This window comes from Macaca thibetana, chromosome 4 (genome assembly GCF_024542745.1).
Source record: "Macaca thibetana thibetana isolate TM-01 chromosome 4, ASM2454274v1, whole genome shotgun sequence".
Taxonomy (NCBI): Eukaryota; Metazoa; Chordata; class Mammalia; order Primates; family Cercopithecidae; genus Macaca; species Macaca thibetana.
Window position 1 is genome coordinate 53,940,346 of NC_065581.1, and position 14,667 is coordinate 53,955,012.

Here is a 14,667-nt window from a genome sequence, read left to right on the forward strand (position 1 = left end):
AGGTTATCTTTTCATTCGTTGTCTCTCCAGCACTGGCAAGATGCCTGGAGCTGCGTAGGCCCTGGTGAATGCTGCAGGATTGCAAGCAGGGGTTGGGGAAAGCAGCATGCTTCTGAGATTCTGTAGACCTAACCATGGCCAAAATGATTTCAAACTGTCTTCAGTGTCTGGCAGGAGCTTAATCCCAGAAGCTTCACTGTAATATTACAAAAATGCTACATAGTTGTACAAACATATGATACTATTCAGTTTTTAAATACAGAATTATGAACATGTAATATGTTATCTCAGACTTATTTTATTATCACTGTTATTTTTTTGAGATAGAGTCTCGCTCTGTCGCCCAGGCCAGAGTGCAGTGGTGCAATCTTGGCTCATTGCAACCTCTGCCTCCCAGGTTCAAGCGATTCTCTTGCCTCAGCCTCCGGAGTAGCTGGGATTACAGGCGCCCACCACCACACCCAGCTAAGTTTTGTATTTTTAGTAGAGGTGGGGTTTCACCATGTTGGTCAGGCTGGTCTTGAACTCCTGACCTCAGGTGATCCACCAGCCTTGGCCTCCCAAAGTGCTGGGATTACAGGTGTAAGCCACCGTGCTTGGCCAAGTTTATTAGATTTATAGATATTATTTGGTAATTACTTTTATGACTTGGCAGTTTCTTTTGCTCAATGGCATCACAGCATGATGGAAAAAGTATTTGAAGGATTTTCTCTACATCTCTTTGCTAATTCACGAGCGGAACATCCTCATTAGATAATGTGCACTTTATAAATAATTTACATTCACATTGATATCACCGTAGACAGACTATTGTCCTGGTTAGAAATGAAGTTGCCAGCACAATGTGAGTCCCTGTAGCTGTAATTGTGTCTAGAGGGGCGGGTCTGAGGGGCCACTTTCTGTACTGTCTCCCTGCCTAGTGAGCGCCAATGCCTGGCAACAGCTTTGGACCAGGAAAGCCCATTTGAACTCTGGCGTCACACTTACCTTGGGCAGACTCTGGATTTCAACTTTCTCATCTGCAAAACGGGGAAGAGAGCTGCCAATACCTAGATACTGGGAGGAAGGTGTCTCACACTTGAGAGGCGCTCTGCATCTGACTTCTTGCTAGAACACATTCTGGAAACTGCTTTCTAGAACACCTTCTGAGCCAGTAGTGAATCCCTGGTGAGCCTGCTAGTGATTCTCAGTGATGTGGAAGGCCATTGAGAACACCATGCTATTTAATTCAGATCACGAGAAAAGCGGCTGTCTCTAGAAAAGCAAACCTTCTCTGACAGTTATTTCATCAACCTTTCATTTTTTTTTCCTTCTATCCAAATTTTGTACTTTGATCTACTCTATTCCTACCTCAACTTCTTCAGAAACTTCAAGTCCCACCACAGGTCCTGGGACAGTCTATTCTCATTTGGATCCTAGGCCAGTGTGGACACTTGGGAGGCTGTTTAATCCCTTGATCTCATTCCATAAAGAGACACATTTAAATCACCTCCCATCAATTTTTTCTCCGAGGTAAATGTAAAATGAGTTGTAAAAAAATATATAACATGCTTTCTCAAATGTATTCTCCAAACACTAGGAAATAATGCAAAAGAGGCCAAATTAAAGTGTGATATAGTGAATACAGTTGCAGAGAGTCTCGCTTAATTTCACATTCACTTATTCACCTGCAGGCAGCTTTCCCGAGCAGTGCTGCAGTCCATACGGGAAGGCCTTACCGGCCGCAGTCCTAGACAGAGGTTCACTGTGTGCAGGCCTCCTTGCATTGACTGTACGCTGTGTGTAACGTCTAATCTTTAAGGCGTTTAGGAAGCATGTTCTACTTTATGTCAATGTCCTGAAAAGGAAAGGAATTAGAAGTAAATCAGTGCTATGCTGGAGTGCTACTTTGGCATCGCAGAATGTTCAGGATGGAAGGAACCGGGGCGCTCCCACAACCCCATCGTTTCTACAGGAGACCCAGAGTCACGATGTGCCTCACCAGAATCACATGCCAGTTAGTGCCAAAACAAATAATTTTTGTTCTTGAGTGACAACTTATGACTAGACGATTCTCATATTAAAATCATTTTGTAAGTCAGTTGAATTAAAGACATCCAATTTGTCCATTTTTTTTTGAGAAATTTGAGTTATCTTACTAAATGCTAGTATTAACTGAGCTTTAACCAAGGATACTTTAGTGAAAATAATGTGTTGGGTAATAAAAATTTAAATCTAATGACAAACTGATTAACACACACCTTCCTTGCTTACTTACCTACCTGGTAATAAACCACTCTTGATAGTAAGTGCCTGTTAGAGTAAAGCCCTGTGCTAAAAGCTTTCTGTTTCATTTCTGCATTTAATTCCAGCCACATTAGCTAAGCATCCGTATCTTTTTTATAGTTTAGGAAACTGAGGTTCAGAAAAGAGGTAACTTGCTTGTGGTCCCACAGTAGTAAATAGCAAAGCCTTTCTAACAGGTATGCTATGCCACCTCCAAAGACACATAGAATCTTCTAGCATGGACACAGACGCCCATCTGTGCCCTAGGATATGTAACCTTCTATACCCAGTTCTAAAGTAAATGTGTAATTTAGGTTCTAGCTTGGGGCCATCACAATTTCCCTCTTCCATTGCCCTTAAGAAAGTAGCTTTGTGTGCTTAGGATTTGGATTCTGACTGTTCCCTTGTAAGATCATGGGGTGACATTTGGCCTTGGTTTTTTTTTTTTTTTTTTTTTTTTTTTGAGACAGAGTCTTGCTCTGTTGCCCAGGTAGGCTGGAGTGCAGTGGTATGATCTCAGTTCACTGCAACCTCCTCCTCCTGGGTTCAAGTGATTCTCCTGCCTCAGCCTCCCAAGTAGCTGGGATTACAGGTGTGCACCACCACACCCAGCTAATTTTTGTATTTTTAGTAGAGATGGGGTTTCACCATGTTGGCCAGGCTGGTTTCGAACTCCTGACCTCAAGTGATCCAACTGCCTTGGCCTCCCAAACTGTTGGGATTATAGGCATGAGCCACCACACCCAGCCCTGGCCTTGGTTTTAAAGTACACTTAACCCAGTACTCCAGCTCTGCAGGAATGGCATAGGTAGCAGGTAGGTGCGACTTGGTCAACCCCTAACCACGTAGCCTTCCTGGAGGACTGAGAGCCACAGCAATTAATAAGGGAGCGGGGGCTGGGTGCGGTGGCTTATGCCTGTAATCCCAGCACTTTGGGAAGCTGAGGTGGGCGGATCACGAGGTCAGGAGATGGAGACCATCCTGGCAAACACAGTGAAACCCTGTCTTTACTAAAAATATGGAAAAAAAAAATTAAAATTTTAGCCGGGCGTGGTGGCGGGTGCCTGTAGTCCCAGCTACTCGGGAGGCTGAGGCAGAACGGCATGAACCCGGGAGGTGAAGCTTGCCGTGAGCCAAGATTGGGCCACTGCACTCCAGCCTGGGTGACAGAGTGAGACTCCATCTTAAAAAAAAAAAAAAGGGGGCTCAGGGAAAGGCACAAGGTGCTGGAATCTGGTGCTGATGCTTTCCTACAAACAAGCGCCTGTTTCACTGGGAACATTGTCAAGGGGAAAGCACACAATTTGCTGAAAAGTGGTAGCTTGGTGAAAACATTGTCAAATTCATCCAAGGGAAACCTGCATCTATGCCCATTTTTTGAACAAAGAACACCAGTAGGAATATGTTGACATAATCACCTAAGAAATATCTGTTTACTAGTCAATGTGGGATTTCAATCCTGACTCATCCCATCAGGGGCCCCATTTTCAGATTTCAAATGCCATCTCTTTGGTGAGGGGCAATTTTCTGGCAAAGGTCTGAGGTCCCCTTTGAACCTGCCCTATCTGACAGAAGACTCCATCAGCTTGTAACTGAGACTAATGTGAGTCCTGGTTCTTGTTATCAGCATGTTTTGGCTCCTCCCTGGCACTGCTGGTGATAGGAGCAGGAGGGCTGGGGCACAGGCCAGTGACAGGAGGCTCCACTCAGAATGGTTCCTTTACACATAATCACTACTGCCTCTGGGAGCTCTGAGCAACATTCTACACATTTCACCAATGAGAACACCCAGATAATTCCATTCTCTTCCCACTTTACCTCATTTTTAAAACAAGCAGTTTCATCCACACATCCATTCGAGTGCAATGTGTCATCTCCCCCCGGGCCTTCTATGCGTTTGCTCATACTGGTTCCTGTATGTGGAATGCTGTCTCCCAGCACCTTCAGGCTCCATCTACTGAAACCCAGATGGTCTTTGAAGGCTCAGATTAAAAGCTAACTCCTTTACAATGCTTTTCTTACCCACCCTTGCTAGAAGGGTTCTCCCTCCCTGGACTCTCATGGTAGCTGCTTTATACCAATCTCATGGCACTCACCACAAACCATTTTACACAGAAGGCACACGTGTGTATGTTTGATACCAATTCAGTAGAGGCTCCTGCGAGGGCTCGTTTTCTCACGATCCCTGTTTGCTCAACACACCTAGCTCAGTCCTCTGCACCAAGCACTCTCCCAGTGAACATTCTGCAAAGGCCTGGCCAACAGAGTAACACAAATGGGGCAACAGACAGGGTGGTAGGTGCTGTTCAGGAGAGTCCTAATTATGTGAGAAACGGAAGCATGACAACTGGGTCTCTGTCACCATTACATTATCCATTCACTGGATCCTGCACTGCTTATTCCTACAATTTCCACCCCAGAAGTCTTTCTTGATCTTAGATCAAGAGTCGAATCCAGACATCGTCTGCTAACTATGGCAAAAACTGGCCCAGGAACTCTCTTTTCAGTGAGCCATAAACATACTGAAGAAAGAGAGAAGATAAGGATTACAAAAATGTCAAGGATAACAAAAACAGGTTTAAAATTTATGCCTGGAATAAGAACTAATGGCCAATGAGGCAATGGTAAAGAGCAGAGCAGAAAACCGACAGCAACCACTATTTGGCTCCATCTGCTCCACTGAGGACAATCATTTCCAAATTAAAGAGTATAGAGAAAAACCTGGTTAGGATTTGAAGTCCAAGAGCGATAACGGGATAGCAGGAGACACCTGTTTTAAATGAGTTCTCATGAAAGACATGTCAGTCGCTGAAACAACCTGCGGATATGACTTCAGAATTGTTGTCAGAACTCCAGAGAAATAATGAATAAAGTCCAGATACTGATAATCACTGCCCTATTTTCCAAAGTAGATTCTAAAAACTCCAGAATGGTGAATTTAATGTAAAACTCTGGCAAAATCAGCAATAACATAGATGGTGAACATTTGACTCCTAAGAATTGCTTATTTCTTTTCAACACTGATTTAACAAAGAAAATGTCATACAAAATAACTTCCTTCCCTTTTTTTTGATAGGATTACTAGAGCAGCCAATCAGGGAAATAACAGTGAAACAATAGCTTACAGCTGAAAGAGACCAGTGGGGTGAGTTGAGATTACAATCCTGAAGGTAAGTTATCACTTATACTTTATTCTGAGCTAGATGGGGTTCCAAAGGCTATATATATATACAGTATCATTAGTCATTTATTTAATCCTTACAAGGACCCTATAACATAGAAACCAACATTATTCCTACTTGCAGATGAGAAAAACTAAGGCAAAGTTTTCTTGCCAAAAGGTCACACAGGGAGGATTTCGACCCAGTCAATGCAGCCTCCAAGCTGTACTTCTCATATTAGTCTACAACGCCCTTCTACATGATTAGCAAGGCAGCTAAAAATTGAGGGAGAAATGGGAATCTTCCCTTTTCCATACAGGAAAAAGGAGAGCAGAACACATCTGCCCTCTCTTGCCTCTTATCCACTCACTTCTCTGAAGGGAGGAGGGATTGCTGCTTGAGAGTTGCAGCTAAGCACACTTCCTTGGCATGGTAAGGTCATCAGTGTAGAATCTGCCACTACAAGGGGAGTTTACAATTTAAGGTAGGTAAATTCCAGGACTGATATTTAATATATTTTAATAACCACTTTATCACCAGACCAACCATCAGAGCAACCACTGGTGTGCTACTGAGCCCTGGTAAGTTAGGTTAACAGAGTTATTAGCAAGGGTTAATTAGAGAGCCACACTCTGGTCTTAGTTTCACCAATCCAGCCTTCTTAGTAAGACACATGCTATTTTAATTCCTACTGGTCTAATTTCCAGTATTTTTTCAATTTGTTCTGAACTTAGAGGGGAAAGACAGGGATATAATTTATTACCATCAGCTCCCCAACAATCCTCTTGTGCCTTCTGGATAATATCCCAAGTACTAAATGCAGTTTTAGGTGACATTTCTCTGGAGTTCTGACAATTCTGCAGTCATATCCGCAGGTGGTTTCAGCAACTAACATGTCTTTCATGTCCACTCATTTAAAACAGTATAGGCTCAGTCTTGGCTCTTAGGTGCTTTCTAGTTTAGCACCTAAGAGCCTATACTGGGGACCGTATGGCATGAAGCAGATGGAAGGAAGATGGACCATCCACGTCATCTCTCCTGTTGTAGACATGAATGCACCTGTAAATTGAAACAAAATGGGGTAGGCTGTGAAGGGCCATGATCTGGGACATAAAATGATCTTTGGCAAAGAAAATGACTGAGTTTTAGGTTCAAAGGGGAGGGGACCTCATTACTCTAGAGTAGAGGTCAGCAAACTATGGGCACAGGCCTTCTGTTTTGTAATTCTTTTTTTTTTTTTTTTTTTTAAAGATGGGGTCTCAGTCTGTTGCAGACTGGAGTGCAGTCACATGACCCTTGTTCACCATAACCTTGAACTCATGGGTTCAAGTGATCTTTGTGGCCTCATTCTCCTGAGAAGCTGGGACTACTGGTATGTACCACCATGCCCAGCTAGTTTCTAAAAATTTTTTGTAGAGACAGGGTCTTGCTATATTGTCCAAGCTTATAAATAAAGTTTTATTAGAACACAGCCATGCATATTCCTTTACAAATTGTCTATGGCTGTTTTTGCGCTCCACGATGGCACAGTCAAGTGGCTGCAACAGGGACTGCATGTCCTGCAAAGCCTGAAATATTTTCCAAATTGTTCTTTCCAGAAAAAAAATTTTGCAGACCTATGGTCTAGACCTCGGAGAGTAATTCTAACATTCTTGGGGTAAGGCGAGAGATTGGGGCCAATGGGAGGAAGGATAAAGGAGCATGTTTAGAGCTGGAACCTTTAGTGGGATTACCTGGAGGAGGCAGAGAGGACAGCATTAGGGTGGAACCACCACTATGCGTTATTATGCAGGGTCCTTCCTCGTTGAGAACTAAGCAATAATATGGCCTTCCAAACTGAATGATTTACCATCCATTTGCGTAAGCTCCTAGACAGTGAATGAAGTGGATTTTTCTCCAGTTCTTCAGAATTGCCAGCACAAAAAATGTAAACCGAAGGCACAGGTAATCAAAAATGTTTTAATGATTACTGTTTAGACATTTAACAATGTGGGTATATCCAGGTGAGCTAAGCACACTTTGACAGCACACTATTGAATGTTATAGTTTCTGTATTTGAAATATGTAAAGACATCTGCAAATTAGTACCTAGGAATGAAGACATACATTTATAAATATACACATTCTAGGTTTGTAAGGTAAATGTAAACAGATGCCATGACTCCTTTTCAAACAGAAAACCCACAAGACTAATAGAGAACCAACAGGCTCCCTATAGTGTGAATGTGCAAAATTAAAGCATGGTAAACTGATATTTACATAAATATCAAACCAACAATTAGTTTATACATTGTCAATGACCTTCTAAGATATGTCATGAGTGGTTCCACGAATATCTTTCCCCCAGTGGAGAAGGTATTCAGAGGCTAAATTCCAATACTTTAAAATGACACACATCATAGGCTTTATCTGTTTGACCACTGCCTCAAATGTGTGAGATGTGATTTTATGATAAGCAGTCTATTATTTTTAAACAAGAGGTTCTAAACAAATCTTTAGATTCTAAGCAGAAAGAAATTACAAGTACTATTAGATTTACATTAAACAAGTTACCTCTATCAAATTTCTCGATTCTCTTATGCTGTGGCTATACTTGATTTTACCTTGAACATTTTTAAAGTCCTTTCCCTAACCCCTTTGTTAATTTTGGTAAACTAGGCACATTTTACAAGGAAATCTGTGTCAAAACAGATAACAGTACAGAAATCAATCCAAATTTAGACCCTGGCAACCAGTTCCCCATTGCTCATCTATGGGACTCTGTCAAATGATAAATAGGCAATCATCTCTCTTGAAAAGTATATATCCTCTCTCGCACTGGTGGAAAGCAAAATTGACTTTTTGTTTGCTGTATAAAAACACTTAGCACTTCAGAAATTAAAAATGGCCTACTCACCCTCCACCCTTCCTAAAATCGCGAGGACAAAGAATATATATATAAGTTTCATCAAGACTGCTTTAGAGCCCCCCCTTTTACATTAATAGTGGCACTCAAAATAAAAAAATAAGATCTGTTAAAAAGTTAAACTGACTGTTCCGCTAGATTTGAGCCTGCTTGATTCAAAGCCAATAGTACAAAACTGAAGGTGCCGTGTCTAATTTCACATCAACAAGTCATTGGAAACTATATGTCACATTAGTTTCATAAATCATGGTCTTTGATTTTTTCTAAACAGAGCTATTACAAATTAATACAAACTTGAAACATACCCTAATTTAAACTAATAAGCTTTGGGCCCTGCTTTTTAAATTTTAAGGCATGTGTGTTTCTCTACTATAACAACATTGTACAAATTTACATTTACAATCACATGCATGATCTACAGTTAAAAAAAAAGTTTGGATTACAGTGTTTTTAAATTGTGAATCACAATTCAGCACCTATCATGTTATAACTAATAAGGCAACAGCAGTGTTGTATACTACGATAATACTCCCTTTCCACAGTCTATCGCAGGGGTCATTGAGAGCCCAGAAATGTTAGAAATCTTATCCCTACTTATATAATCTGTATAGGTTTTCTAGGGGTTTTGAATTGATGAAAGAAGTCCTACATGAATCACACTATTGTAGGCCAGACTAGTTACAGCAGCTGTTAACGAGCATTGGGGCACAACTCATATTGTGCTTACAATCAGATGACGTGGTTTGGAGGGTTTCAATTCTTTGACTTCAATCCTTCCGCAGTTTCCTTGGCTTCACATTGTTTTCCAGGGGTGAAAAGCTGTTGGTGTGTCCGTTCACAGCAGCCACGGACCCATTCTGGTGGTCCTTCAGGTGGTCTTTCCTTCGAGAGGCCCCCTTCTTGTTGTAGGTCTAAAATGTGTAAGGGCAGATGAGAACCAAATGACCATAGACAGTTTTCTTTACAGGGAACGTTACTGGGACTTGCATCTCTAACACTAGGCCTAGTTTTCTTTTAAGATCAAATCTTATCAAGGAGAAACTCCTGTGGTCAAGTCCCCATGACTAAATCTTTCGTCACTGGTTTCAATCATTCTTGCTTTTTTTTTCTGAGGCTTAGCCTGAGGTAAGTTAACTGAATCACAGGCTGCAACAGAAATACTATTTAAAATGTCACACAGAAAATTCAATTTACATTTTACTCTGCTTTGCCTTTTAATATCTGGATGGCAGATGACAGGGGTTATGTGGCCAAATCAGCCTTTCCCACCTGGCAGTAGCTCTCTCAACACCCACATCCCTTCTTTGTCTTCAAAAGTTCCTCACTGCCTCAGTGACTATCTCGGCCTTCATGAACAAAGTGCTATGCTGCTATAAGCAGTTAGAATAAATGTGATTTCAGTTTCATCAGGTCCTATCCTTTCACCTTCCTTGTACCTGGTGTATGTCCCACAGTGCAGCCATAAACTATGAAGCCCAGAAGTATATGACTTCAACTCAAACCCAACATGCCACACACAGGTGCCTATGGGCACAGAAGAGGAAAGGACAAATGTCTGAGCCTCAGGACTCGCAGCCTCTGCCCTCGCTCCTGACCTCTGTGTTTTGCCCAGATCAGCAGGCCTTATGGCTACCAGGCACTGGCAACAATGGCAGGACAGATGTCATCTGGGGGGTGACACATGGCAGGAGAATGAGCAGTGGCTGCAATGTGGTCAGGCACCACTGGAGATGATCTGCCCTAAATGGACCTTTCTGTGAGCAAAGACCTACGTCACCACATCATATGCTTAGGAATGAACCGAATCCTCACACCTGAGGACTAAATGTATAAGAAAGCCGGGACATAAAGCGGATCTCCGTATCTGAGGACTGTGATAAAAATCTCCTCTGAAATTTTATTTGGCCATGACGTTCAAGGTAGTGAATTGAGAGATTTCTGATTGAAATCACCTCTCACGTCTCTCTGCTGCAGGTCAGAGGGAAGCAACACAGGGTCCTGCTGCACAGTTTTCCATTTCCCAGGGGAATCCCAAGACTCACTCACCCAGGCTCTAGAACAGGGTTCTAGAGTGTCTTCCAGTGAGCTGTGAGCCCCCTAGAGGCAGGGGCTGCTCTTGTCATAGTGACTCCATTAGAGGCCAGAGCCTGTCACCCAGCAAAGGCTCCACATGCCCATTAAGTTAACAGATGAGGGCCTTTGTTGGTAAAGGCCCCAGATACCAAGTCCCAGAGAAGAGTGAGATTTACCTGAATGTAGAAATTTGTGAAGAGAGCAATCAGGGAAATCATGTATCCAATCTGGAAATACAACCAACCAAGAGGGAATGTGCACGGCCAGATGACCCCGCAGCTGGTCTGGATGATTGTCAGCACAAACTGAAGCTAGGGGAACAGAGGGGATGCAGCTGAGCAGGGACAGTGCATGGACGAGGCCCCACACCAGGCAGACGTTTTACCCAGCATCACTTAAATTTCTGAATTACCTCTCACTACCCTTTCTGCAGGTACAGCCGTCACTTCATGAACACAACACATACACAACACTCATCCTAAACTCTAGGTGTGTTTGTCTTATACATATTCTTCCTCTGCCCTCCAAGTTATTTAAACTACCTTCTCCAAAATTCAAGGACACACTATAGAGAGATGCAAGACTTTGTTTTTGTTTTTTGAGAAGGAAGAGTGAGTGTGTATGTTGAAAGGGCACTGATAACATCACTGCAGGATGTGCCACCTGGCTGGACATTCTTCCAACTCCTTATCCACGGACCCTTCTAGTTTAGTGAAGGCTGATGAGTAGATTTAAACCTTTACTGGCAAACAACAGTAAGTGCATTGATTAATTCTGATGAATAAATCTTGAAACGCATGTGAACTGGTTAGAGAAATGGTGGAAAGATGCTTTAAAAAGGATTAGGCTCAGGCTGGGCATGGTGGCTCACACCTGTTATCCCAGCACTTTGGGAGGCCAAGGCTGGTGGATCACGAGGTCAAGAGATCAACACCATCCTGGCCAAAATGGTGAAACCCTGTCTCTACTAGAAATACAAAAATTAGCCGGGCATGGTGGCACGTGCCTGTAGTCCCAGCTACTTGGGAGGCTGAGATAGGAGAGTCGCTTGAACCCAGGAGGCAGAGGTTGCAGTGAACCAAGATGGCACCACTGTACTCCAGCTTGGTGACAGAGCGGGACTCCGTCTCAAACCAAAAAAGGGCTAGGCTCTGCGCACTGTATTTCTGGCAGCTCCAATGTTTCTATGTAGAGGTTTTTGTTTTTAATTTTTGAGACAAGGTCTTTCTATGTTGCCCAGGGTGGCCTCAAACTCCTAGGTTCAAGAGATCCTTCTATCTCAGCCTCCTAAGTAACTGGGACTCCAAGCCATGACCCACTGTGCCTGGCTGTTTGCCTTCTCTTTTTAAGGTTAGTACTGCAGACTGAGGAATAACTAGGAGTGGTGCTTAAAATAAATCCTGACAACCTGGGTAGGTTTAATCTTCCACCTCAAAGTACAGAGCCTAATGGGAGACCAACTTTGCCAGTCTTTTCTTTTAAATTCTGCTTCCACCAGACCCAAAACTGTGGTATAAATCAATTTCTGCATCATTTCTCCTCAAGTATAACAAGGAGGTTAATCAACAATTTTCCTTTTTCACAGGTGGGTGAGAAAACATAGCAGTTGACAGGGAGGTGAAAATGAAATATTAAACACTGTAGTTTCTCAGAAGATTTTCTCAAGACTTTTTTTTCAGATTGTTATTTTTAAAGATTGAAAAATCCTAATTGACTTGAAGAGGTCTGAATCAGCTTGGTCTGTTTAGAAAAATGTGTTAATAAGGCAGGGAAAGGGCAAAAGATTTAATGTCCACACCCCTCAGTCAGCTAGCTTTGGCTTATTGTCTCAGTGTCATCTATAAAATAGGGACAATAATTTTTTTTTTTTTTGGTAGAGACAGGGTTTCACTATGTTCCGTAGGCTGGTCTTAAACTCCTGGCCTCAAGTGATCCTCCTGCCTTGACCTCCCAAAAATGCTGTGATTACATGTGTGAGCCACCGTGCCTGGCCTGGGGACAATAATATGAAATCAGGCTACTGGAACAATCTATGTAAAATCATGTACTTAGTATGAGTGCCCAACATGTGCTCAACACATAGGAAATGTCAGTGTTTAACATGAGCAGTAGTAGTATTAATTAGTTCGTAGAAGAATTCATAAGAGGAGAGAAAGAGGTTAACTATAATATACTGATAAATGGAGAAGGCTTAATCAAGGATGGTCAGAAGTATCAGGTGAAGTGGCCTGGCCCTGGCAGTAAACCAGGGGAGGGAGCTGTTAACTGAAGCAAACAGCTGCCATCCTCACCAACAGGTACTCCTCTGCATGGGGGCTGAGGGGATACCTGCCAGACAAATATCCTTGCTGCCTAGTAATGGGCTACACATACCCTGGACTCCATACTACTCTCCAGCTCCTTCTAAAACCCCCAGAAACACAGAACTTTCATTTTGGATTTTGGACTATAATTAGAAAACACACACACATACACATATATATATACACACATACATGCATATGTGCTTATGTGCAAAAACTCAGAAGAGCTGAACTTGAAGTTGGCAGATTAGATTCTAGCCCTCTTTCTACAATTCATGGTCACAGTTCACTATCAATTCAAAATAAGAAAATTCCCTAATCTACCCACTTCAAGGAATTTAATTATATCAAATGAAAAAGGGTGGAGAAGGGGCATCTTAGCTGCTATTACACAACACTAAAACCAGGAAGAGGTCTGTATCCACCAGGAAGCAAGTCCTGGGGAAAGAGGCCAAGTCACTCACCAGCTGCCCCTGAGTGATGTACTTCTTCCACCAGAGGTATGGACGCATGGAAGGGACCGACGACAAACCATAGTAAGAGTACATGAGCACGTGGATGAAGCTATTAAGTGTGGCACCAAAATAAGCTGCAGGAACAGAGGGATTTGGGAAGGAGAATGTATTAGTGTTTTAAACAGAATAGGTGGTTAAAAAAAAAAAAAATCCAAGATTCTTTTTGAATCAGAAAGAGAGATGATTTCCAACAGGGCTGACAAACACTGCAACAGCAAGCACTGCATGGATGTGTAACAAGAATTCAATTTCCACTTGGGCAGGCAGCCACCAAGAGGCTCCGAGCCCAGGGGTCAGCTGTAGCTGCTAGGGGCCCACCTGACACAGAAGCCATGACACCATTCCGGCACCTACAGGCTTTGTTGCAGATGCCCACCAACTCCCAGAGGCAGCTGTTTTTCTTTGCATGCACAACTGCCTCAGATATGCTCTCTGAAGGCTGTGGAAGACAGCTGATGGGCAACATGCTCAAAAATGGCTGTTTCTACACATTTGCTGGGGTGTGGAGAGGTCTCTGAAGCCACCTTCTAATTATTCCACAGGACTGCAGTGCTGAGGTCATACATTTTTATTAATAGTAGAGTCAAGAGTCTAGTTCCTCTGAGATAAAAGAGCCATCTTATCACATCATTTTCAACGTCCAGTAGGACCACTAGTTTTTTTTCCAGACTCTGTTCTCCTCCCCGACAGTCAGCAACCAAACCAAGCCATATGGCTTTTCCCTGTGCAGTTGGAGGTGCCTGGTTTTAGGGAAGTTTTTACTCCTGGCTATGACAGGAACTGGCTGTTTGACTTTGGACATGTTACATCCATTCCCTGGTTCAGTTTCTCATGGGCCAAGTGGAGTTAATTAAATCTGTCCTCCCGAAAGTTCTCTGAAAATTTAAAGCATTCTTCAAATGTAGGAGGGGCTGTTTCTATTAGAAAGTTAGGTCAGCTAATCCACTATCATGAACTCTGACCGTGGGAGGAAGAGGGAGCAGAAAGTCCCAGCTCTACCCACCTTTCTGTGGTCTCAATTTCCTCCCAAACCCAAAGGATCTGTATTTGGAAAGTTTTTTTTTTTAATCTCCTAGCTCTGGAATTCCATGATACTGTGAATCTTGGTAGGTTCAGGTAATCAAGGGCAGTGCTATCCCAGAGAAAAAGTATGGTAAATAGACCCATAGGTTCTCAGTTAAATTCTTCAGTGTTGGCATGACAGGACTTTTGACTGAGACATTTGCTAAAACTCCCAGGCTGAATCTCAAGGTGGCAATCTTTGAAAATTTTAAGAAACTCTGGACTACAACCTTTCCAAAAACCAAGTACAACCTTAGAAAATTTATCTCAAGTTTTGGTGCTTGTTATGGAAGACACCCTGATCACCATGCTTCAGGGAATATGAGGGTTGTTAGAACATGTGGAGACTTCCTAATGCATGACAGCTAAAGCTGTATTTCAAA

General features: G+C 42.6%; 2 protein-coding genes across 4 annotated transcripts in view; both read right to left on the bottom strand.

The window, feature by feature from the left end:
- The window catches only part of LOC126953697 (high mobility group protein B1-like), a 32,752-nt gene extending 25,456 nt beyond the window's left edge, over nt 1-7,296 (bottom strand). The window contains exon 1 of the mRNA XM_050789291.1: nt 1,668-7,296. The gene's annotated coding sequence lies outside the window, so the exon portion shown is untranslated. The remainder of the gene's footprint in view (nt 1-1,667) is intronic.
- A 75-nt stretch (nt 7,297-7,371) lies between these two features.
- The window catches only part of ELOVL5 (ELOVL fatty acid elongase 5), a 78,590-nt gene continuing 71,294 nt past the window's right edge, over nt 7,372-14,667 (bottom strand). For all 3 annotated transcript variants that reach the window (XM_050789266.1, XM_050789267.1, XM_050789265.1), the window contains 3 exons: nt 13,172-13,296; nt 10,581-10,715; nt 7,372-9,242 (listed from right to left, as the gene is read on the bottom strand). In XM_050789266.1, the coding sequence (XP_050645223.1) occupies nt 9,099-9,242; nt 10,581-10,715; nt 13,172-13,296 (404 nt within the window). In that variant the 3' untranslated portion in view covers nt 7,372-9,098. The remainder of the gene's footprint in view (nt 9,243-10,580; nt 10,716-13,171; nt 13,297-14,667) is intronic.